The 26,237-nt window shown below is 34.9% G+C and overlaps 1 protein-coding gene across 4 annotated transcripts in view; it reads right to left on the bottom strand.

The window, feature by feature from the left end:
• Positions 1–26,237, bottom strand: part of ARID4A (AT-rich interaction domain 4A) — a 62,676-nt gene that overhangs the window by 25,512 nt on the left and 10,927 nt on the right. For all 4 annotated transcript variants that reach the window (XM_088839565.1, XM_088839566.1, XM_088839564.1 and 1 more), the window contains exons 6-15: positions 22,220–22,299; positions 22,036–22,130; positions 20,421–20,553; positions 17,125–17,204; positions 16,135–16,211; positions 15,585–15,751; positions 3,877–3,949; positions 2,624–2,718; positions 2,373–2,470; positions 1,610–1,841 (exon numbers count right to left, since the gene is read on the bottom strand). In XM_088839565.1, coding sequence (XP_088695691.1) covers positions 1,610–1,841; positions 2,373–2,470; positions 2,624–2,718; positions 3,877–3,949; positions 15,585–15,751; positions 16,135–16,211; positions 17,125–17,204; positions 20,421–20,553; positions 22,036–22,130; positions 22,220–22,299 — 1,130 coding nt within the window. The remainder of the gene's footprint in view (positions 1–1,609; positions 1,842–2,372; positions 2,471–2,623; positions 2,719–3,876; positions 3,950–15,584; positions 15,752–16,134; positions 16,212–17,124; positions 17,205–20,420; positions 20,554–22,035; positions 22,131–22,219; positions 22,300–26,237) is intronic.

The raw sequence follows: 26,237 nt of genomic DNA on the forward strand, positions 1-26,237 counted from the left end.
GACAAGCAAGTATGTCCACAATTCATACAGTGGGGTATTATTCAGTCTTAAAAAGGAAGGAAATTCTAATCCATACATGGATGAACCTTGAAGACCTTCTACTGAATGAAATAAACCAGTCACAAGAGGACAAATACTAAATTCCATTTATATGAGATATCCAGAGTAGTCAAAATTCATAGTGATATAAAGTAGAGTGGTGGTTGCCAGAGGCTGGGGAAGAGAAGAATGAGGTGTTATTGTTCAACAGGCAGAGTTTCAGTTTTCCAAGATGAAAAAAGTTCTGGAGATAGATGATGGTGATGGTTATAAAACAATATGAATGTAGTTAATGCCACTGAACTGTGCATGTAAAAATGGTTAAGATAACAAATGTCATGTTTCTTTACCATAATTTTTAAAAATTAAGAAAAGAAACAAAGCACTCTGGAGGTTTCATGAAATTCACTAGAAAGTGCCATTTACTAAGTAAAATGGACAGTTTTAAAAAATGGTTTCTGAGCAAGTAAAAGATGACTTCACCTTGTCTTTTATTAAATACAATTTCACTGAAAAATAAGATGTATTATACAATAACTGAACTCCTTTGACAATGTGGTAAATTTTTTTTTCTCCTTCTAAAATTTGATAAATCCTACTATGTAGACATCATCAGACAATGATCAAAACAGTGGGTGACAATTCCTGACTTGAATTATATATTAATGGAGAGGAAGAGCAGAGTTAGGAGATAAAACCAGGATGCATGTGACTAGGAAAGAAAGCAGGGCATGAAAAACTGCCACAAGAGCTGTACAGTGTGTTGTGGAGTAAAGAGAAAGCAAAGATCCCACCTGGCTGAGGACACAGGTATTATAAACAGGAGATTCATTCACTCAACAATCTAGTAAGTCCTTAATATGTGCAAGGCACTATTCGAGATGCCTGGGATCTCTCAATGAATGGAATAACACTAATCCCTGCTGTTGTAGAGTGTGATTCTAGTCCAGAGTGCAGTAAAAGAAACAATAAATAATAAACAGAATAAATAAGTAAATTACAGATAGAGCAACATTAGAGGGATTGAACAGGATAGGGGCTTCCCAGGTGGCTCAGTGGTAAAAGAATACACCTATCAAAGGAGGAGATGCTGGTTTGATCCCTGGGTTGGGAAGATATTCTGGAGGAGGAAATGGTAACCCACTCTAGTATTCTTGCCTGGAAAATCCCATGGACAGATGACCCTGGCAGACCTACAGTCCATGAGATCACAAAAAGTTGGACACGACTTAGTAACTGAGCAAACATACTTGACCAGGATTTGCTTCAGTGAGGTGACATGTTAGCAAAAGACTCGAAGGAAGTGAATATTTGAGACTGACTTCACTTGAGAATGGCTTGAACAGATATAAACAGAGAACACGAGAAGGAATGGTTTTTAAGGTAAAAGAAATAATATGTGATATATTTAGAGAAAGGGAGTGAGGCTAGCCTGGCTGAAGTATAACTAAATACTACAAAATAAACTAGGTTCATAGGAGTATTTTTGTATATATCTGAAATTGCCCATATTAGAAAAACTAAAATAACGCTTAACATAAACTAGATAAAATTAGTATTAAGTACTCACCCTTGGAGATTTTAATTCTACTTCTTCTCTTTCACTTTCACTGTTTGAATCAATATTTTCTTCAGGTTCACTCTTCACTTCTACTAAAGGCATTTCTTGATCTACTTTTGGAGCCTCTTCCATGGATTCTTCTAAGTCTTTTTTTTCCTCTTTTACTTTTGGTTCATGGTGGTGAATAGTTCTGAACTGAATATTTGCAGAACGGCAGTACTCCTCAAAACCATAGAGATACCTAAACAAACAATATTTCAAGAAATCTTAGTCGTCATATTTAACTTGAGTACTATATATTTAACAAATATTTTTTGAAAAGTAAAACTCAAGCCTTTTAATAAAAAGTACTTTTCCTGTTACTGGTTTCTTGCTGTTTTATATAGGATAGTAGAAATACTGACCAGAAAATAAAATTTTTTTCCTGAAAAATCTGAGCTTGTGATAATGGAACACAGCTATCATAGTTTTAATATGAAGGCTGTTCACTATAAAAGATACAATTCTATAACATGTAATTTCAGACAATCAGAGATACTGCCTGTATCTCTAATTTTGAAAACAAAATCCAAACATAAAAAAATGGAGTAAAGCAGACTTGTTGCACTGAAATAACTTTCAATCACAGTATCTACTAACCTAAACCTTTTGATATACTTTCTCTAACTTTAATGTTCTTTGACTGATGTGTTCTTATTTAACTGTTAACAAATTAAATGGAAAATATTCCTTGTAATTATGTATTCTTTGATGAATAAACTATACTACTTACTTTCTATAAGCAGTTTTTACATTGTAGGAAGCAGCTGAATTCAAAATAGGAATGCCAAGGTCCATATAAATTTGCTTCCATACAGCACCACTATCAATCTGGAAAATTAAGTTTTTATTTGTTAACGTTTGCAAAGGGAAATAATCTTTACACTAATATTCTATGTTCATTAAGAAAATGTGTTTATTACCTGAAGTACATATAACAGTGTAACACTAGACAATTTTAATTTTCATTACCGTCTTACTTACATTGTCACATCCACCTTGATGATAAACCAGTCTGAAGAGCTTGAAGAGATTGAGATCTTTATAACCCAAAACAGGTGGTTTGTTGATTGGAGTACCTTTTTAATATTGAAGAACCGAAATACAATGTTAATTTCAATGGAAAATACTAAGTTGAAAACAAAGAAAATACTAAGTTGAAAACAATTTCTAATTTCCCAAACATCACTAATCAGAGGCATATAGTTTAAAGATGCTCAAATTACGTAAGACAACACAAAATATATATATTCTTTATACAGCATTGTGGTGATCTTTAGATTTATTATACTTCCACGACTAGTAAAATCACCTCTCTAACTGCCACTGAATTTGGATAAAACTGAATCAAACCTTGGGCCTGCAAGGTGTAGCCAATAATGCTGCTGCTTCAAGAAGCCTGGGCAAAAACACACACAATGAAAAGGGCACATTTTAGGCCATGGTTTCATTTTTACTGCTTTAACACAAATGTTAAGACTTTTGGTAGTAATCTGAAGGATCATTTCTGAAGGCCACAAAATGTCTAGGACCAATGTATCTGAGGATTTCCAAGGACTGATGGAATGTCAAGAACTATGATTTATAAAGGCTCTATTTCTTCTAACTTTATTAGAAATCCTACTCTGTTTAGATAGGAACTAATCCATTATGTTTAATTGGTTGAGACCAAGGATCAGACTAGTTTACTTGCCACAAAAACATTAGTAACTAATGGGTATGTAGATTTACATTATGATTGTTCACTTTCTATTACTCAATTATTATTATAATATCTTCTGGTTTTACAAGTCCCAAGGAGATAAAATTTAACTATATCACAATGACTTTTCCTCTACATTTTTACTCAAAATAGATATTAGTAGTTGCAGTATCTATTTGTACTCAAAATAGATACCAGTAGTACTAACAGTAGTAGTAGTAATAAAGTAGACGTCTTTATTCCCAATACTTAATTATTATTATCAGCTATAATTGATTCTTAGGCTTGAAATACAAATCCATATACCCATGCTTTAAGCAAAAATGATATATAAACATAGAACATAAAACAGTTAAAAAAAAAATGTCTACCCTTTGGGTTGGGGGGGACACGATGCTGCACTAGTTCCCAGATCAGGGATTGCACATGGGGCCCATGACAGCAAAAGCACCATGTCCTGAACACTGGACTGTCAGGGAATTCCTAGAAAAATCTCTTTTTAAATAATAAGCGCACACACACACACAAAAAATACCTCTGTCTTCCATAAACTTATAAAGCTGTTGGAGGAAGTTGTCCCTCTCTTCAGGATCAGGTTCTTCCTCAGGCTGCAAAGGTAAAACATAAATATATAAAACAATGAATAGAAGGAGAATATGCTGTCCTCTTTTTTATTTTTTGTTTTGTGAACCCCAAATTCTACTGAACCCAGAAAATATGAATATTTTTCAAAATCCTATGTCAGATTTTAATTCATACTCTGATACAGCTAGTTTGATGCAACTGTCAAGATACATAGTCTCTACTCTTTACCCAATCTATCACTTGAAACTTCCCTTCAATTATCACCATGGGGACTAAGGTTAGCCATTTGGAAAAGGTTCTGGAATCGAGTGAGTGTTTTTACCTCATTTGTTGTTTTTTTAAAAAAAAATCCTCAAAATACCATGTGTTCCGAGTGAATATATTGATATATGAGCATAATAATTACAATCATGTTACTTTCAAGTAATACACATATATTAAAATTTTGTTACTGTTGAATGAATACAAACTAGAAGCTGAAAAGTCACATGGCAAAGGTTATTTGTTTGGATAGCACAAATGTTTTAAAGAAACTTAAATGAGCCACATAAATTTAATTTTGTCTCAGACTCCACCAGTCCCTCTTGCTTCACAGTAGCCTGCTTTTCTCATTAGTGTTTCATGCATGGTCTCTGTAGTTGACTTCGCAACCCCTTAAAATAGAACAATGAACACTATTTCTTAGGGCAGGAAACTAAATACATAACTAAAATTTAGCTCTATGGGAAAAAAAGAAAAACTAATGGAAACATCCATGCAGAAAAAACTATTCCTACAAATACCTATTTGTTTGTTATGCTTTACTAATTATAGAAACCTAATAATTTCTTCTTATACAGACAAATGGATTATGGGTTTTAATAAAATATTTCCCTTTCTGATAGAGTACTTAAAAATTGATATTTGGGAAAATTCTTAAAGTTTAACAATACTATGGAGAAACAAAGAAAACATGGATATATATATTTCTTCCATATAAATCATTTATATTTAATGATAATTTCAGAGTATCACTATTTTTGTGTTCCAAAAGAATTCAAAGCCATACTCAAAGCAAAGACAGTGTCAAGCAATAAACATTGAGAGCTCACAAGTTCAGAGAGCAATAAGCCTGTTAAAGTCATGTATTTTCAAAAAAATTTTAATAGCTAATAATATAGCCAAGATCAATAAATATGTAGTTGATTAAAATATATTTTAAAAAATGATGCCATCTAGGCCAATTAAAATATATAATTTTTAAAAAGCATCAAGCAATCAACGGAAAGGGAGTAAGATCTTTTAGTATAATCTTGTTTTTTCTTTTACTACATTAAGAATGATTTCTAACATTGGAGTAGTTTCACTTTAATAAAATATAAAGAAACTTAAGTCAAAGTTCTAGTAAGCCTCAAAAATTAGCAATATACAGACTTTATAATCACTACAGAGTTAATAGAGGTGTTTACTAAATGCTCAAACCAACAGGTGGCAATTTTTCCCCAAAGGAATTTACAAATTTTGCTTTTGCAACTTTTTTTCCCAATTTATTTACTTTTGGCTGTACTAAGTTTTTGTTGCTACACAGGCTTGTCTCTAGTTGCAGCAAGCGGGGAATACTCTCTAGTTGCAGTGCACGAGGTTCACATTGCAGTGACTTCCACTGTTGCAGAGCATAGGTTCCAGGGCACATGGACTTCAGGAGTCGTGGCACGTGGGCTCAGTAGTTGGGGTTCCCAGGCTCTAGAGCATGAAACACTCACTACGGGTATGGGCTTAGTTGCTTCACAGTATGTGGGATCTTCCTGGATCAGGGACTGGACCCATGTCTCCTGCATTGGCAGATGGACTCTTCACCACTAAGCACCAGGGAAGCCCCCTTTGCAAGGTTATTAAAACAACTGCGAATGAGTTAACTCAAATGAGTAATCTGGCAGCCTATGAATTATTTCAGATGTGAATTTTAAGGAATTCTGGTACGGGGAAAAACAAAAACAACTTATACCAAACTGGCTCTATGCTTTGCCTGTCCCTCAATAGTCTCTCCTTAGACTAATACCTCATTTTTAGTATTTATCATCTTACAGAATTTAAAGACTATTGTATCCAGTACAAGTTAAAAGCAAACACTTTTTTAAAAAAAAGACACTGATTTGAAACCAAAGTTTCTTCTAAAAGCAAGTAAATAAAATGAACCTATCAAATGCAAATCTGACATTTATTAAGGTTCTACCAAACATTTGATAAATTTTTAATGTTGAAGAATATAGCTTTATAGATAAAAAGTCAATAATTTAAATTTATTGGAATTAAAAGTTAGTGAATATCAAGAGTGCTTTATGTTCATGAGAAACCATGGCCCTTTAAACTGTTAAGTTCAGAATGCAGTCATCAGGTGTAAAAACAAGATATAAATGAATAAAGAATTTAACTTAAAAAAGCAACCGCCTGAGAGAAAATTTATTTCAATTAAAAAATATAAGACATCCGCTGGATCATGGAGAAAGCAAGAGAGTTCCAGAAAAACATCTATTTCTGCTTCATTGACTATGCCAAAGCCTTTGACTGTGTGGATCACAATAAACTGTGGAACATTCTGAAAGAGATGGGAATCCCAGACCACCTGACCTGCCTCTTGAGAAACCTGTATGCAGGTCAGGAAGCAACAGTTAGAACCGGTCATGGAACAACAGACTGGTTCCAAATAGGAAAAGGTGTACGTCAAGGTTGTATATTGTCACCTTGCTTATTTAACTTATATGCAGAGTACATCATGAGGAACGCTGGGCTGGAAGAAGCACAAGCTGGAATCAAGATTGCTGGGAGAAATATCAATAACCTTAGATATGCAGATGACACTACCCTTATGGCAGAAAGTGAAGAGGAACTCAAAAGCCTCTTGATGAAAGTGAAAGAGGAGAGTGAAAAGGTTGGCTTGAAGCTCAACATTCAGAAAACAAAGATCACGGCATCTGGTCCCATCACTTCATGGGAAATAGATGGAAAAACAATGGAAACAGTGTCAGACTTTGTTTTTTTGGGCTCCAAAATCACTGCAGATGCTGATTGCAGCCATGAAATTAAAAGACGCTTGCTCCTTGGCAGGAAAGTTATGACCAACCTTGATAGTATATTAAAAAGCAGAGACATTACTTTGCCGACCAAGGTCCGTCTAGTCAAGGCAATGGTTTTTCCCGTGGTCATGTATGGATGTGAGAGTTGGACTGTGAAGAAAGCTGATCGCCGAAGAATCGATGCTTTTGAACTGTGGTGTTGGAGAAGACTCTTGAGAGTCCCTTATACTGCAAGGAGATCCAACCAGTCCATTCTAAAGGAGATCAATCCTGGATGTTCATTGGAGGGACTGATGCTAAAGCTGAAACTCCAATACTTTGGCCACCTCATGCGACGAGTTGACTCACTGGAAAAGACTCTGATGCTGGGAAAGGTTGGGGGCGGGAGGAGAAGGGGACGACGGAGAATGAGATGGCTGGATGGCATCACCGACTCTGTGGACATGAGTTTGAGTGTACTCCGGGAGTTGGTGTTGGACAGGGAGGCCTGGCGTGCTGTGATTCATGGGGTCGCGGAGAGTCGGACACGACTGAGCGACTGAACTGAACTGAAGATGAGGCTATAAACAAAGTTTTAGATTTACCTGATGGGTCTTTGCAAAAATCAAAATTGCTTAATCTAATAAGTAATTCTTTTTTTTTAATTTATTTTTTTTATTTTACAATATTATATTGGTTGGTTTTGCCATACATTGACATGAATTCGCCCCAGGTGTACATGAGTTCCCCCTCCTGAACCCCCCTCTCGCCTCCCTCCTCCCTTTATCCTCCCTCTGGGTCATCCCCGCACACCAGCCCCGAGTATCCTGTAACATGCATTGACCCTGAACTGCTGATTCGTTTCACATATGACAACATACATGTTTCAATGTCATTCTCTCAAATCATCCCACCCTCACCCTCTCCCACAAAGTCCCAAAGACTGTTCGATACAACTGTGTCTCTTTTGCTGTCTCGTATACAGGGTTATATTTCCATCTTTCTAAATTCCATATATGTGTTAGTATACTGTATTGGTGCGTTTCTTTCTGTCTTACTTCACTCTGTATAATAGGCTCCAGTTTCATCCACCTCATTAGAACTGATTCAAATGCATTCTTTTTAATGGCTGAGTAATACTCCATTGTGTATATGTACCAAAGCTTTCTTATCCATTCGTCTGCAGATGGACATCTAGGTTGCTTCCATGTCCTGCCTATTATAAACAGTGCTGCGATGAACATTGGAGTACATGTGTCTCTTTCAATTCTGGTTTCCTCGGTGTGTACGCCCTGTATGCCCAGAAGTGCGATTGTTGGATCATATGGCAGTTCTATTTCCAGTTTTTTGAGGAATCTCCACACTGTTCTCCATAGTGGCTGTACTAGTTTGCATTCCCACCAACAGTGTAAGAGGGTTCCCTTCTCTCCACACCCTCTCCAGCATTTATTGCATGTAGACTTTTGGATAGCAGCCATTCTGACTGGTGTGAATAATAAGTAATTCTTATACAATCACTTTTTAAAAAAGAGCTATCTTGTTAGTCACCTTAGAGTAAAATTGCATACAGTAGAAAAACAATGTCTCCAACTAGAAGACTCTGCCTTTAGGACTAGAATATTAGGGCTTGTGTTTGCTATCACAGTACACTGACAGGGTCTATCTCCTGGTCAGGAGCCAGAGGGTGCTTCATCCCTCAAAAGTTTTGGAGTTGGAGTCATAATAATAGGAGGGAGAGTACACGAGACTGCTGATGAGCCTTCTTCCCTTCATTTAGTCAAACGTGAAGCTAACTATGCATCCAATAAAATATCAGCAAAACAGAGTTAAGGATATAGAAGAGGCATGAATATGATCATAATTTCCAGAAACTTACAATTTTAGTTAGTAGCAATAGACACTACCTAGATTTACAGGTAGCTGTGTATCTATCTGTGCGCTCAGTCACTCAGTTGTGTCCAACTCTTTGTGAACTTTTGGACTGTAGTCCGCCAGGCTACTCTGTCCATGAGATTTTTCAGGCAAGAATACTGGAGCAGGTTGCCATTTCCTCCTCCAGGGTATCTTCCCAACCCAGGGATCAGACCGTCATCTCTCACACTGCAGGTGGATTCTTTACTGCTGAGCCATCAGGGAAACCCTATCTACTATTATTTTATGAAATTTCTAACTTTAGATAGTATGTCTTCAAATACAGCTCAAATATTTTTTATCATGATGAATCACAGACTTCTACCACAATTCAAATGAGAAGGCACTCTCGGCCTTCCACTTTGGGGCCTCAAGTCTGGCAGGAGGTGGAGAAATATAAAACCAGTCAATTCAACAAAATGTGACACGTCATGATATGGTTTGTTAGATGATATACTAGAGAATCATAACTGGACACTGTGCGTAGATATGAGGTTTGAGAGTGCTAAGTAAGAATTAGGTCAGTTATATTTTTAAAAGTTCTCTGCCAAGAATAAGCTTGATGGATTGGAAGGGAAAGGGGAGCTACTGTCACAGCCCACAGTGAGGAGAATCAGGGCCAGAATTGTCTCACTGCCTGCTGGTGGAAAGATGACCACCCCCCCACCACCAAAAGAAAGAGAAAGAGCGTGCGCGGGAGAGTGAGGGAGCGGTGTTACTGCTGAGTCTTTGTACTCCTCAAAGTTTCAGTGTGCTAAAATCCTCAATAAGTTCCATGAGGTCAAAGACAGGCTGATTTCAGTCACAATTTTATCATCAATGACTGGCATTTAGTTTTATGTATTATTTTGTGCCCTAAAATTAATTTATTCCAAGAGGAATGACATTTTTATCTACTTAAGTTTTAAAAAACCCACTTCAATGCAGTACAGAGAATAGATTGGAGTAGGGAAAGCATGGACAGATGTGGGAAGAACAAGTTGCTATTGCAGCAGTCTGGCTAGGTGAAAGAGAAGAGTGGCTTGGACTAGGGTGACGAACTAGAAATAGGCAAGAGTAAGAAGATTAAGCTGACTTTCATTAATCTAGCTTGAGTAATTGGGTGAATGGTGCTTCCATTCAAATGAATTAGGAACAAACAGGGAAAGGACAGATTTTGGGGAAAAGATGAGTGCAGTCTTGCACATATTGAGTCTGAGGACTTACAAAACGTGAAGAAATCCTCACTGAAAGTTTAACAGAAACGTCTGGAGCTAAGAAGAGATATAAAAGGCAGAAACATAACATTGTAAAGCAACTCTACTCCAATAAAAATTAATTTTAAAAAGAACATGAGACATCTTTGATGCACATACAGATTTGGAGTCAACATCATTTAGTTAGGAAGTAAACCAGAAATGAAACAATTTGAGCAAACTGCATGAGATAGTGAAGGACAGAGGAGCCTGGCATGCTGCAGTCCATGGGGTTGCAGAGTTGAACATGACTTAACAACTGAACAACAAATGAACAACAAAACAAGAAAAAAATGTAATATCATGTATGTCACGTGATTTAAGAAGGCAGGCGAATACTACTAAGGAGTCAAATGAAATCATGACAAAAATTTGTTGGACTCGGCACAAAAATTTGTTGGAGGTCACTAGTGACCTCAATAAAGTTGTTTTGGGTGTGGTGAAGTACAAGAGGCACTAGAGGAAAACAGAAGAGTGGGTATAACTCTGAGCAATCTGGCCATAAGGTGGAAGGGTTGGTGGAAGGAGTCTGGGCAGTTTCCAGAAGGTTGGAAGAGATGTAAGCATGTTTTAAAAGGCTGATAAGAATACAACAGAAAGGAATAGATAAAAGATGCTGGGAAGAAAAGCGATACATCACAGTCTAAGATAAGGAAGAAGGGAATGAGATCCAGAGCATAAAAAGAGGGACTTATCTTACAGAAGAGGCCAACACATTATTAACTGTACATTATTAAGGAAAGAAGAGCAAGCAGGTACGGTTTAGAGCTGGCTCCCAATGTGAAGTTCCTAATCTCTCCTAAGTGATTGGAGTAGGCGGTAGGGTTGTTGGCATAAAGGAAATAATGATTATAGAAACTGAGAACTGACTAACGGTGTTGAAGGCCCAAGGAAATTTGTTAATGATAAAATTTACAGTCGTATCATTCTTCTCTGTAGGGTACACTTAAATAGAAAATTTCAAAAACCACACATCATGCATGATACATTCATTATGTACTAAGACACTGTTTCATAATTTCAGAAAACAGTTTAACAACCACTTACCTGTAACAAATTAGTAATTTCCCCCACCCCATTTGAAAAGGTTCACTCATCTTACTTTCAGTCATCAAGCTGTGGTTCAGATGCTATTAAATCTAAGGCTTTAAAGTCAGTTATATTACCGTAACTATAAGACACATTTTTCTATAAATGCATAAAAATGTAGCAGTATTTGTGTATACAAATGTGCAATCCTCATTAATCTGATTCAGTTCAGTTCAGTTCAGTCGCTCAGTCGTGTCCGACTCTCCGCGACCCCATGAATCATCTGATTAGGTGATTCTAATTTGGTTAGAGTTTTATACAAGCACTGTGAAAAAAAGGTTTTGCTAAAAAACATCAGGTCACTTTTGCTTGCTTATTTAATAGGCTAAACTTTAGCTAATAAGTTATATTTGAATGCAAGCTAAAATTTCACTTATTGATTGAAAGCTGGCTTTATAAGACTTGCTTAGAAATACTTAGTTGACAGCTGAAGTTATTAGATATACCTTAAAACAGTAACATTATAAATTTTTCTATCAATTTTATTGATTTAACAGTATTTTTCTGAGTTATCACACATTTACTATAGGTTTATACCTAAAGTGATCTTGAATGATCACTAACAAATGCCTTTACGGTTTATCTAAAAAAGGCATAAACACACACAAATAACACTTGATTTAAGTATTCAAATTTCCATGAATTAAAGAGATCAGGCACTTATGATTTTATAATAATGGAATAGGATCCTAGGAATTAAAAGTAACAGTGATTTTTAGAAATTAAACAATTGGAAAAATGGGTACCAATACTTCTAAACAAAAAAGAGCTTTTTTTATAAAAATTCACTAAATTCAAATTTTCATTACTAAGTATGAAAGCAGAGAAGATTTGGGGGGGGGAGTTCCAACATATAAGCCTACCTATAGCAAATCAAAAGGATATAACAGCTACGACTAGTCAAATTCAGTCTTTTAAACAATCACCTATTTATTTTATTCTTAGATAACTGTCCTACATTGATCCAAAGTGAATATAAGTCAGGAGTAAATGAATACCTGATATCATTGTTTATGTTTACACTGACTTTTCAGTTTCAAAATTCAAAAGGAAATTCAGTAATATCTTTTCTAATATAAAAATGTCTTAACAAAAGACATTTTAGTTAATACCCACAAAAATATTCTCCAGAATCTTTTTCAATGTAATTATCAATAAGTTAAAGTCATCAATATAGACAGGAACTGACTTCCTATCAGACTCTCAAGTCTCTTCCTACTCAGTAACAGTATGAAATATGTACCTTGTACTCAAATCCTAAACCACTAATGCCCAGAAATTCAAAATAATATTAAGTAAAACAGATGCTCCTCCATGGTAAATCTCAAATTTCCTTATTAAGGCTATGTTAGGGTACTCAAAGTATCAAATATAAAAACAATGTCCACTGCCCATTAGCACTGCAGAAGTGTCTAACACTTGTTTGATTCTACTGCATAAAATTTACAAACACCAAATGGCAGGCTAAAGTACTGTTATAGCGGTTATAAAAGCTCTTTTTTTAATCATTGTAAAGCAATATTAAATCTTCATGAAAAGCATAGTATAACTACATTTTGGAAGAATGAAATATAATGTAATATAACAGCCAAGCCTCACTCATGTAGTAAAGGCCTATAATGACTAAGCCAGGTAGGCCCTGGCTTATCAGATTTTAATTCCCTTTTATACCATACCCATTTTTTTTCCTTTGCTAAATACAGATTAAAATGCTTTTCAGTTTTACAATACATCAAATTTTAAAAATTACTGTTCAAGACAGGTTAGAATGATTCAGCATCCAAATCAAGTCCAAGAGCATGAAATGCAGCTGATTTTTTTTTTCCAAAGCAACCAAAATCTCACAAGAAAATCTACTTGTATAGCCACAGAAAATGAAGAAATTAGTTTCATTAGGCAATACAATAAAGCAACGCTAAGAACATTAAGATATGAAAAATAGTTTTAAATAATCATATAATCAGTGACCACATTTTGTGATTTTGCTTTTTTTTTCAGTAGATGAAAAGCATCTTGGTTCACTTAATTTTAACAGGTTCATAATTTAAGTAATAGATTTTAAGAAGACATTCTCCTTACAAAGGTCCTTACCTTTTTAAATTTCTTTACTTACTACCTGCAAACAATAGGTAGCCTGCCTCTGCTCTTCAGTCTTTTTAACTAACATTTACTCACAGCTTAAATAAAACATTATGACCTTTATGAAATTAATAGCTATAATAAGAGCACTATTTACTACTTACTATTTTATGGCCATCATCTTTAACCTTACTACAAAGCCTTTATAAACCTCTTTGTTTAAAATTTCAGGGTTTTTTTTGTGGGGGGGCAGGGAGGGAGTAGGGAAAATGCATTTTGAAAGGGATACCAATTAAAAGTATTAACATAAATAAAGAGACTAATATATTTCAGTATTTTGCAATATAAGAACCTAACTTCAATGTTAAAAAAAAAAAAAAGGCAAACCCAGACTGCAACAGTTCACACCCTGAAAATGTGGCCTATTTACCCTGAAAACATAGAATCTATAAATAAATACAGATAAAAATACAAAAATCATATTTAATATTTAGACTTTAAATCCTGAATTTTGTCAAACTGTCATTATCATTTTCATTTCAAAATCTATCTTATGTTTCAGAAAAATAGCCTTCATCCTCTACTATTCTAAAAATAGACTCCTACTGTCTCTTTTACATGAAACAATTACGCTTAGTTACGAGTCCTACCATATCAGCCACATCACCAATATCTAAAATTCTTATTTAACCTCATTTTTGGCAATCAAAATGGTAACATATATAAAAAAATCTTACCTATATGCTGCATTTTCTTTCACATGCAAAATGGTTAGATTCCCCTTCTACTTAATCAGTACAGTGTCTGAACATCTTTCAGTCTGACTTGCAAATATTTGCTTTCCCTCTTAGGGCATAGCATCCGCAGGGTTATACAGCACTACTTACATTCTCTTCCACATAAAAATCAGACATTACATGAAAGGAAAAGAAAGACAGCCCATTTCAAAGCATCTGGCAAACCTCCATTGGCAACCTGCCAAGCCTCTGCAAAACCTTCCTGTCTTTCCGAGCATGCTCACTTAAAACCAACAGCACGTTACTATGGCAACTCTGTAGGCAGCCTGTAAGTATGAACCGCCATTCTGATTTCAGAGTGCAAAAAACCAAATACTGCAGGGGAAGTAAAAGGAAAGAAATACTGTATACCCTATATCACACACAGGTATACTCATTTTGCTTTATAAATTCATATTTGTGTATGCTAAAAAGAAACGAGCACTCCACGTTTTCCAAGCAAATATTTTTGATGCTCAAATAGGTCTTCTTTTTCAGTAAACTCATTCTCTTTGTCTGCCACCAAGCCCCTTCACCTCAAAACAGCCAAAAATATACTGAATGGTTTATACCACTTAGCAAAACATTGCTGAACAAATAGACAGCAATATTCATGTAAGCAATTATGTGGAGCTCCATGAATGATTTCCTACAATTACATATACATTCTCAAGAACACAGTGATATTACAAAGAAAATCATTAACACTTATAAAACAGAATCTGAATGTTATCTATGATTTATCCAACTGCCAAGCAAAAATATTCTTTCAGTTTAGACAGGATTTTTTTAATCCCCATTATCCTTGAGATACTGTGAAATGTCTAAAAAGAGTTGAGATTTCAAAGTTCAGACAAACCAGACCTGGGTTCAAATCTCTGTTCTCCACATTTGAGCTCTGCCATCTTGGGAAAGTTACCCAACCTTTCTGACTCTCACTTTTCTCTTTAAAGTAGAACAGTAACATTTATTCCATCTAGCAGTAATTTAAAGGAGTTAACTAACACATGGAATATACCTAAAAGTTACATTGTCTTCCTCCTTGGTCATTTGGAAAAGATGTTAATAAATGCACTTGTTGTTCATTTAACCTGACAAGTTCTTCTATGTAATCTCGTGTGTGTGTATTAAGTCGCTTCAACTCTGTGTGACCCTATGGACTAGACTGTAGCCTGCCAGGCTCCTCTGTCTTGGGATTCTCTAGGCAAGAATACTGGAGTGGGTTGCCGTGCCCTTCCCCAGGGGATCTTCCTGACCCAGGGATTGAACCCATGTCTCCTGTCTCCTGCACTGGCAGGCAGGTTCTTTACCACTAGCGCCACCTGGGAAGCCCCTGTAATCTCTTACCCACTGAAAATTAGTTCTGATTTGCCTACTAAGCTGAAAGCCATAAAGATCCTCCTTCTCCAAATAAAGTTTAGCTGGAAAAAGTCAGCAACAAATAAACAATCTAACCACAGGAAAAATAAAGGAAGATATTATTTTTATAGAGTATTAAACTGTTTCTATATGTTACAAACATGAAATTTCACCTACCATCTCTTCTTCTTCCTTTTTGGCCTCCTTCTCCTTCTCTTCATAATTTTCTTCAGCTGGGCCATCTTCATCATCACTGCTGGATGACTCAAGGATTTCACTTATATCCATTTTCCAATTATCAGGAACAACTCTAGTTTTTAAGAAGATGCTTGCTTTCTGCAGCCCTAGAAGTAAAAATGTATTTCAGCATTTGTTATGCAATTAGCAGCACAGAATAGAAAGCCATGACATTCAGAGTCAGAAGATTTGGATTCAAATTCAGCTATTACTTCTAAAATGATACAGTAAATCTAAATATATTTCATAAGTTACAGTATTATATTAATGTTTATTTTTCTCTAGAGAATACTGTCAGAAATGCTCATGGTAAAACATAAAAAGTATTACAGGTCAAATGCTTTATCTAGACTCTAAAAAAGGCATCAAAGAAGAATAGATATCAACTCAAACAGCTCAAATGGTGCCAGAAAATATTGTCTTTAGTCACCAAATTTGCCATTTAGAGTGTCACACCATGAAATAATAGACTGAGTCATCCTTATTTTACCTGGTTTAGCAGAGAGCTCAGATTCAGGCAGATTGAGAATGTCTACTTCCTTTATATCCTTTCTTGCTATAGAATAACTAATTATAGAGAAGAATAAATGGGAGGGAAATCATTATTAAATAAGAATTATCACTTAAACAGTCATGCTAATATCTAGAAAATATAAATCTTAAAATCAAAATTACTTTACCTATAAATTATTTTAAAAAGACCATGTATATCCTAATTCTTAAAAAAAAGGGCAAGAGGTAATATAGGCAAAGCTAATATCTTAATTCTAAAGATGCACATACTCAAAGTACACTGATTTGAGAGCCTCACATTTGTAATATTTCTATTTATGCAACCTTCTTGCACACAGAATGGGGTGGTTCAATCAGCATGGTACTTTCCTTATACTATTTTGATCTTTCATATTTCTCAAATTTACTATACCATTTAGTAAGAAAAATTCAATAGAAGGTAATATTAAAATACTTTATCATTGTAAGATACATTATGGTATCAAATTTTTCAGAGAATCACAACTCAATAAACATAATTCTACAGTTTTTTAGAAAAAAAGCAAAGTTGAGGCTAAAGAAGGCTTCTAAAAGATCTGACTTTTTTTAAAATTAAATTTTATTGGAGTTCAAAATGTGACTTTTAATCAGAAAAAAATCAAAATAATTATTCTAGTAATATAAATCCCATGAAAAGTAAATTTCATTTTTCATAATATGAAATGGTACACACGATAAAAATATAGAATCCTTACAATCAGGGAGAAAATCAATACTATACTTCATTTAAAAACTTTAAAAATATTATACTCACATATTATTCAGTTTTATATAAAAATTTCAAGTACAAAAATAACCTACATTATAAAAAATGAAAAGATTTTAGGTAATAACTTCTCAGGTTCATAAAATGATTAAATTTTTTAAAAAGTCCTGATTTCCATTTTTTTCCTCCCAATGTAACACTATTAAGTGATTCATTACTCACAATTTAGAATCGATAAATGACCGAATTAAACACTGGTCTTTTTTCACTGTGATATCATCATTACAACTGGGAGATATTACCTGAAATATAAAATAAGAACATATTCATCATTATTTTCTCTGTTCAAAGAAAGAATGTATTTTCTAAAATAATAATCCTGGATGCCCTAACTTCTTAAAAGGATCGTATCTGACAAGAAATAGGCACACTGTCAATAATACATTACTTACAAACTATCAATTTATAAGTTTTCTTTAGCATATTGGTTTTCTATATATTTAATTTCTACTAATTAAATAATTAATTAATTATCAGCCCATCCGAAAGGAAATCAATCCTGAATATTCATTGGAAGGACTGATGCTGAAGCTGAAACTCCAATACTTTGGCCACCTGATGCGAAGAACTGACTCATCTGAAAAGACCCTGATGCTGGGAAAACTTGAAGGTGGGAAGAGAAGGGGACAACAGAGGATGAGATGGTTGGATGTCATCACTGACTCCATGGACATGAAACTACGGGAGATAGTGATGGACAGAGAGGCCTGGCATGCCGCAGTCCATGGGGTTGCAGAGTTGGACACTACTGAGCAACTGAACTGAACTGATATATTTAATTTACCCAGCCATTATATTATAAAATGAATAATTAATGAAATATAAATCATAATGTGACCACTTTAAAAATATGAGGATTTATTCTAAGCCAAATAAAATAATAATTCATTTATTGTTTAAAATACAAAATGTATGAGCTATAATGAAAATAAGGCATATTATAATTTTTAAAAATATACTTGAATCAGGATCTATTTTGAAATCTGGCTGTTTAAAATAAGCACCTAAGTTCCCATTCTTACCAAGGCATGCACAATTTTTAGTAATTAAACAGATCAGAGAAAATCTGAGTAATGAACTTTCAAAGTTTTTAACATTTAAAAATAACAAATGTCTTAACATTAGTAACTAACCAATCTATTTTTCTACAGTTTAGTATTAAAAAAAATTAAAGTCTAATAAATTGCTGAAATGTACCTGCTCAACATTAGCCCCTCTGTGATAATCCAGCACTAACCACAGAATGTTATGCAAGATGGAAATGTTCTCTGTCTGCACTGACCAATACAGAAGCAATGAATCACATGGGGGTGAGCACCTTAAATGTGGCCAGTACAACTGAGAGACTGAAGTTTTAATTCCATTTAATATTAATTTAGTTAACAGTTTAAACTTAATAGACACATAGGACTCATGGCTATCATATTAAACAGTGTATCTCCAGACAGTTATAAAGTCTTGGAAGATGTATCAGCTGTCTTAATATCAGATGGTATTAAATGTTTGTTTGGTGTTGGAAATTATTAGGCTAATAATATAGTCTGCCCTCAAGGAGCTAACACTGAAATGGAGAGGTAAATACAAAACGATACACAAGAAGAATATAACCGAGGAGAGGGACAGTGATACCACTAGGCATGAGATAAAAATAAGTAGGAGGAAGATCCAAATTATCTTCAGTCCTCGATCCAAATTATCTTCCCTGTCTTATTTCCTATTATGCCCCTACTCACATCTAATATTTAGCCAAAATGGATTCCCAGAGCACAGTTTTGTGAAGAAATCCCTTCTTTCCCGTTATTTCTTATTCTGTTTCTCCTAAGAAAATCCTCTAGTGAAGTTTTCTGCTGACTAACTTTAAATCCTTCAAGTCTCAGCTCAAAAGCACCAGCTTCATGAGGACTTTTTTTTGGGGGGGGATTTCTTTCAAATAAATGCAAGGTCTCGGGACAAGAAGTCCTAATATTGAATGCAAAGTATCTTATATTACAGTTACTTGGATTATCCCTCCATTATACTAAAATCATCAAATGTAAGACTGACTCTTATGTTGACTCTTACTCATCTCTTTTCACCTCAGAAATGATAAGCCTGTTGAGTAAAGGCATTTACTATTTTTTAAAAATCTCTTGGCAAATTATGATGAGTATTCTGAATCCAAGCCCATTTACTTGTCAGCCTGTACAACTGAAAGGTTCAAAGGGCTTTCAGACTTTTCCTATATAAAGTAAATGTAGTACATAGGAAGTAAGTCATGTATTTACATGCACATAGAAACCTAAAAAAAAAAAAAAAAAAAAAGCCCTCAGTTTCTTAAAGGAATCTAATCTAATCTGGGACATATTTTATGCAAAAATTATTTTTACAGATATAAGTGATATCAAAACACAGAGAAGAAGGAGCATACTTATGTTGAAGTGGTTAGGAGAGAATCTGCAGAAAAGGTAGGACTGAGCTGAACCTTGAGAAATATTTGAGAGAGGAGAAGGAAGAGGAGAAATAGGAGACAGGTATTACCAAGTTTACTGATTCTTCTTGTGAAGTAATTCTCTTGCCCATACCTTCCCATTCCTTCCCCAAGTAAGCAAAGATTAGTTTTCTCTACCAACCTACCCAAGATTTGCCATTTCTAAAGCCAAGGTGTAGCCTTCCTTTCCCTAATACTTTTTGTCCTATTCTCTTGTCTACATCAAGTTTTAAAAATTACAATATAATATTTAACTACATTACCTTTTAGATGCGTATAGTAAACTCCATGAGGGCAATGTGTTACAAATCTCATACATCTTTATTTTCTAAGGCGTTTAAAGAAAAGCTGAACTCACTGCAAATCCTCAGTAAATACCAACTGATTTAAGGGGTAAAGGACTGGAGGAGTGAAGGGTCTTATAACAGGGAGCAGTTAAGAAAGAGGCTTAAGTAGACAGCTTACAGTGAAAATTGGAAACAAACTAAGAACTAGGGATGACCTCAGATGTCCATCTAAGAATGCAAAATTGATCCTAATGGAAGTCAGTGCAGGGTTCTTTTTTTTGAGAATGGGACTATCATGACTAAACCAGTATTGTAAAATTTCTCTATAAAAAGTTATTTCTAGAAAATTAGTTTGTATTTAGTGAAGAAGGCATTCAGGCATCAAGTTAAGCAATGTTGGAGGTAAGCAGTATATATCAGGTAAAAAAAGGTAATGGGAACAGAGTAAAAAAGAGACCACTGGACACACTTTGAAGGAAAAACTGAAAGACCCCAATAAATATTTGGTTATGAAGAATTAAAGAAAGGAAATAACAAAAGAAGACAGTGAAGTACGTGGGACTGGAGGAGGAATGCTTAGTTTTGCAAGGAAGTCCAAACTAAATGTGTGTAACACTCCCAAAATATTTTTAATAGTTTCTAAAAATCCATGTTAAACAAATATTTTCAAAGGTTAATTAACTTGCAAAAAAAACTATACTTACCAAAGCAGGATACCATTCACTCTTCTCAGATGTAGATACCACACTTACAACTTTTCCTAATAATTCGTCGTTGAGACGTCGCTTATCTTCATCTTCCTCTTCACTACTTTCGTCTTCTTTTTCATCTTCGTTACTAAAAGTTAGAATAACTTTATCATAATCTTAACATAAACCATTTTGATTCAGTTATTACCCCAGGGTAATAGCTTCTTCATCCACAATGGAATTGAATAGATATTTCCCTGGTCCCACAGAAGTAGTTCTGAGCTATCCACTACATCAGTGAGAATCAGGACTTACACTCTCATGCCAACCACTGGCTGGGACAGAAAAGCTATATCGTCATGAAGTACTTACTATGCCAAATACATTTTAAGAGACTGCCCTTCAACTTTTTATGCATGCCAGATGCCTGATAATCACTCTAATTTTCTAAAAGGTTATGAAAAGATCTCATCAAACGCATCAGAACGTTGATTTAGTTAACCTATCTGGATAACTAAACAATTAGACAAACTCACAATGAGGCAAAGTCTACAAAACAATTGGCCTGTATTCTTCAAAAATGTCAACATCATGAAAAGAAAAAAAGGCTGAGGAACTCTTCTAGATTAAAGGAGACTTAGAACCACAAAAACTAAATGCAATGCATGCTCTTGGACTGAATCCTGGAAACGGGAGATAGTATAAAGACTATTATTGGACAAGTGGCGAAATCAGAAATGTATACTATATGTTATTTAGATAATAGCATTCCATCAGTGTTACCTGTTCTGAATTTGATAATCATACTTTGGCTATATAGGAGAGCGTCTATATATTCCTACACAAACGAGGAGTAAGTAATGATGATTGCAACTTCCTCTCAAATGGTTCAACCAATTAAATTTATTATTATTAAAAAATAATAATATACGTATATAAAGAGAGGAAATATAAAGCAAATATGCCAAAAAGTTTTAATAATTTAGTGAATCTAAGATGAGGAGTATATGAAAGTTTATTGTTATTATGATTACGATTTTTCAATTTGAAATGTTTTAAAATAGAAAGGTTAAAAAAATACATCATTCTCACTTAAAATAGGAAAATCATCGTATCAATTAAAGCATTTGGCATGCGCGCGCATGTGCACCTGTGGTTGTGTGTGTGTGTGTGTGCGTGTGCATACGCATGCACACGCTCAGTTGCATCCAACTCTTTGCAACCTCATGGACTGTAGCCCGCCAGGTTCTACTATCCATCAAGTTTTCTAGGCAGGAATACTGGAGTGGGTTGCCACTTCCTGCTCCAGGGTTTCTTCCCAACCTGGACTGAACCTGTGTCTCTTGAGTCTCCTGAACTGGCAGGTGGATTTTTTACCACTGCGCCACCAGGGATGCCAAGGAATTTGGAAAAGTAACTCAAAACAAAAATAGCCTGTTTTAAAAAGAGGTTGTCATCATTATTTCTATTACTTTGTCCAAGAATCAAGAAAAAGGTCTTCTCAAGGTAAAATATCTAAAACAAGGATACAAGAGATTATGGAAAGGTCACCCAAACACATTTGGCCACTGTAGAAAAACCACTTGTTTAAAAATACTGTGATAACTGTAATGTACATGAAAGCACTCACACAGGCAGAGAGGACCTCCTTCCTCTGTTCATCTTCTTTGCAATTACTGGAGTTCCAAAATGCTCTGGATTTGTTAATGGAAGCTGGTCGAGTGTCTGGATAAGAAACAGACAAATTAAATCACTTTTTGCCTCTATATTAGTAGCTGCTGTTCAATTCAGAATGTTCATCCATGGCACCCTACCTCACTCTCAGCAAAATGTCTCTCTCCTTTTAGGCAAAGAGAGGTACGTCTCAGTGTTCTCTCATCACCATCATCAAACACTGCAGTAAACAAAAGACATCAGAGAATTTATTCACATTAAATAAAATTAGAACTGCACAGAATGCTACTATTGCTATTTACCTGGGGTTTAAGAACCATTACATTAGTTATGCTTCAAAATCTTTTAAATTATATGTACCATATTTTGCATTCTATAGATACCAAACAAATACAAGTTAATTGCTGTCCCCAACTGCTTAAGTGTCTCCATTTACTTCTTCAATGTCGACCACTACAGAACCACCTTCTTAAACCATTAACAACCTAGTCAAAGCATAGATATTAAACTACCTTTAATCCTAGAAGAATTAGCAAAAACCTAGTTTAAAAAAAAGGATTACGAGTTTTTCTGGCAACAGTTATCAATAGAGTATCTCTAACGTCCAGAAACTGTTTAATTTCTGGTAATGCTGTTGGATTACTCTACTGCTTCTACTTCTTTGAATGATAACCCACTATAATAGAAATACTTGCTGCCAAATTCTAAAGTCACAAGATTCAACTTGTTTCTTTTGCTAGAAGGTGAAAGATGTTTAGAAGTAAAAGCAGAATCAAGGAAATATTAGAAAGATGAGAAAATTTTTTAGTTCTAAAAAATAAGTCATAATGGCACAGAATCTTTCTCAAGTTTTTACTTTTACTACATTAAAAAGAAACCATACTACTTGCAGAGTATGTGTAAATATTTCAAGGATATGAGGGTAAGGAATGTAAAGCTCCCAGGTGGCGGTAGTGATAAAGAACCTGCCTGCCAATGCAGGAGACATAAAAGACTCAGGCAGGTCCAATCCCAGAGTCAGGAGATTCCCTGGTGGAGGGTGTGGCAACCCATCCAGCATTCTTGCCTGGAGAATCCCATTGACAGGGGAGTCTGGCAGGCTACAGTCTATAGGGTCACACAGAGTCGGAAACAACTGAAGCAACTTACCAAGCATACATGCTCTCCATATATCTAGCTATATATATTTTGATAATTTTATTAAGTTTAATTTTTCAGAAATATACTGATTTTAATATCTGATATTCACAAAGAAAATGTTCTCAGAAGACACCTGATACCCAGCATTATGAAAAGATAAAATACAAGACAGAATCCTTACTTCTGATATTTAAAATGCCAAGTACACATCAACAAATGTTTATATATGTTATGGAAAAAGCACATACACAGAAAAGCATCCGTTCCGTTCCGTTCTGTCGCTCAGTCGTGTCCGACTCTTTGCGACCCCGTGGACTGTAGCCTACCAGGCTTCTCCGTCCATGGGATTCTCCAGGCAAGAATACTGGAGTGGGTTACCGTTTCCTTCTCCAGGGGATCTTCCCGACCCAGGGATCGAACCCGGGTCTCCCGCATTGGAGGCAGACGCTTTAACCTCTGAGCCACCAGGGAAGCCCACATATATACACAAAAAATGATCATTAATTTTAAGATTTAATCTTAATTTTTATAATTCTATATGTTTTTCTATTTTGACACAATAGGTTAATGTTTAGAAAGGAAAATTCTACATCATCTTAATTTAATAACATCTTAGAATCTTTACCATGCCGCTGCTGCTGGGGCTGCTGCTGCTAAGTCACTTCCGACTCTGTGCGACCCCAGAGATGGCAGCCCACCAGGCTTCCCCGTCCCTGGAATTCTCCAGGCAAGAACACTGGAGTGGGTCTTTACCATGCTATGTAATTGAAATCCTGAATTTTTCCTAAAGGGTTCTTTTATTAGTAAACACTCTGCCTTCAAGTCATAAACTTATTTTTTTCATGCTAGAAACATAATTATATAACAGTGCTCAACTCTTTAGTATTTATCTACCTTAGTCAGTTCTTCCTCTTAGACTAAAGATACCTAGTTTTAGATTCTCTTACATGCAGGAGAAGAAAAGAAAATTTAAAACTTCTGATATACATATTTAAAGAACCCTAATGATTACAAGGGCTTCCCTTGTAGCTTAACTGGTAAAGAATCTGTCTGTAATGTGGGAGACCTGGGTGTGATCCCTGGGTTGGGAAGATCCTCTGGAGAAAGGAAAGGCTGCCCACTCCAGTATTCTGGCCCGGAGAATTCTGTATAGTCCATGGGGTCGCAAAGAGTCAAACACAACTCAGTGACTTTCACTGATTACGTAAAATCATCCGTGTTATATACTGTCAATGATACATAGATTAATGACCACCTGCAGATACAAGATAAAACACAATATTCTTCAACAATTATATCACTAATCTACACTTGATTAATAGTGTTCTAAACATTCCTGGAGAAGGAAATGGCAACCCACTCCAGTATTCTTGCCTGGAGAATCCCACGGACGGAAGAGCCTGGTGGGCTATAGTCCATGGGGTCGCAAAGAGTCAGACATGACTGAGCGACTTTACATCACAAACATTTTTATCACAATTATGATTCATATGGTATCATCAAGTCTGATAAATAAACCACTGCACTTTTAAAAATTCAAAATCATGAAATTATCATATATCAAACTTAAAATAATTCATGTTATTATTAATGTAAGTATGCTAAAGAATAAAACCTAAAAGTTTCCATTTTCCTTAATGCCTACCATATAATACAGTAGCAAAAATGATGACAATGGACACACACGTATACACTAATATATACCACATTTAAGACACAGAGGTGTGAGGAAGGAAAATGCAGGTTTAAGACCAATCACTAATATCAAATTTATGCAACAAAATCTTTTTCACCATTTTTATTATTAATCAACAGCAGCCTCAAATCAAAATGTCCTGATGAGAAATTTCAACAATATTATGAGTTCTTTTAATATTCAATTTGAAATCTAATTTTTAAAGAAAAAAAATTACTTTCACTTCAGCATACTTTATCATGGATAGAAATGACATAAAAATCAAAGACAACAGTGGTACAACCAACCATTGTACAGTAACTTCAAGTGAAAAAGAGAAGCAGTTTAAGAACTTTTTTTAATTCATAAAACTATACAAAGATATGTATTTGAGTACTTTATACAAGTCTGTTGAGCCACGTAATTTTTCAAGATGTTCTAAAAGACAAACAGAAAACCCAACAATATAGTGGACATCCTTGATTATAAAAATCATGAAGAAGTTCCATCTGTATGAAGTTTTCTCTGTAACTTCCATGTTACAAGTCTCATCTAAAAGAACACGTAATTTAAAGACACTGTGACTCTGGCACTTTGGTAAGAGTGAAACAATTAACTGGTGTCTATAGTAAATTTAGTTTATTTTTGGTTCGAGATGGCTATTACAGCATGCCAAAAGAAAAAAAGTCAGAGTATAAGATTTAGTAATTGTAAGGCACAAAATGTCTTATACTTGCCAAAAATGGCATGTAAATATATTACTGACTGAGTGCAAGAGAACAGTACAAAAATTATATGTCAGTATATTTCACATAAATACTAAAACCTAAGTTGATGACAGTAACAAAGCTAAGACTTGATAACCTTAATCACACTAGACAAAATAAAGCTAATGCAACAGCATACAAAGCCTAACCCTAAATTGTTAGAATTCAAAGAAACAAAAGCAACAGGGATTCAATCTACTATTAAAAACAAAAGATCCACCTGTTATCACAGCACTGTTAGATGATGGAGAATAACATAATAACAACAGTAAATTAACTTTATCTATTCAAAGACACAATTGGCTATTACTTAAAATCTTCCACTATGTCCTAATCCTCACAGCAGCCTCAGCAGAGTAGGCATCACTATCTTCCTTTTATAGATAAGAAGTCGAGAATTAAAAGGTTAATCTATGAGCTACAATTTAGTTAAGAGGGGATCAAAATAATAAACAGGTACGAAGCAGAGGCATAAAATGAACACTGGGAAGGAAGTTAAGAATTCTGACTCCAACAAACAACAAAGTCCTACTGTATAGCACTGGGTACTATGTTCAATATCCTGTGATAAACCAC

Source organism: Moschus berezovskii, chromosome 9, assembly GCF_049115385.1.
Source record: "Moschus berezovskii isolate FMDL1 chromosome 9, NW_MosBer_1.0, whole genome shotgun sequence".
Lineage (NCBI taxonomy): Eukaryota > Metazoa > Chordata > Mammalia > Artiodactyla > Moschidae > Moschus > Moschus berezovskii.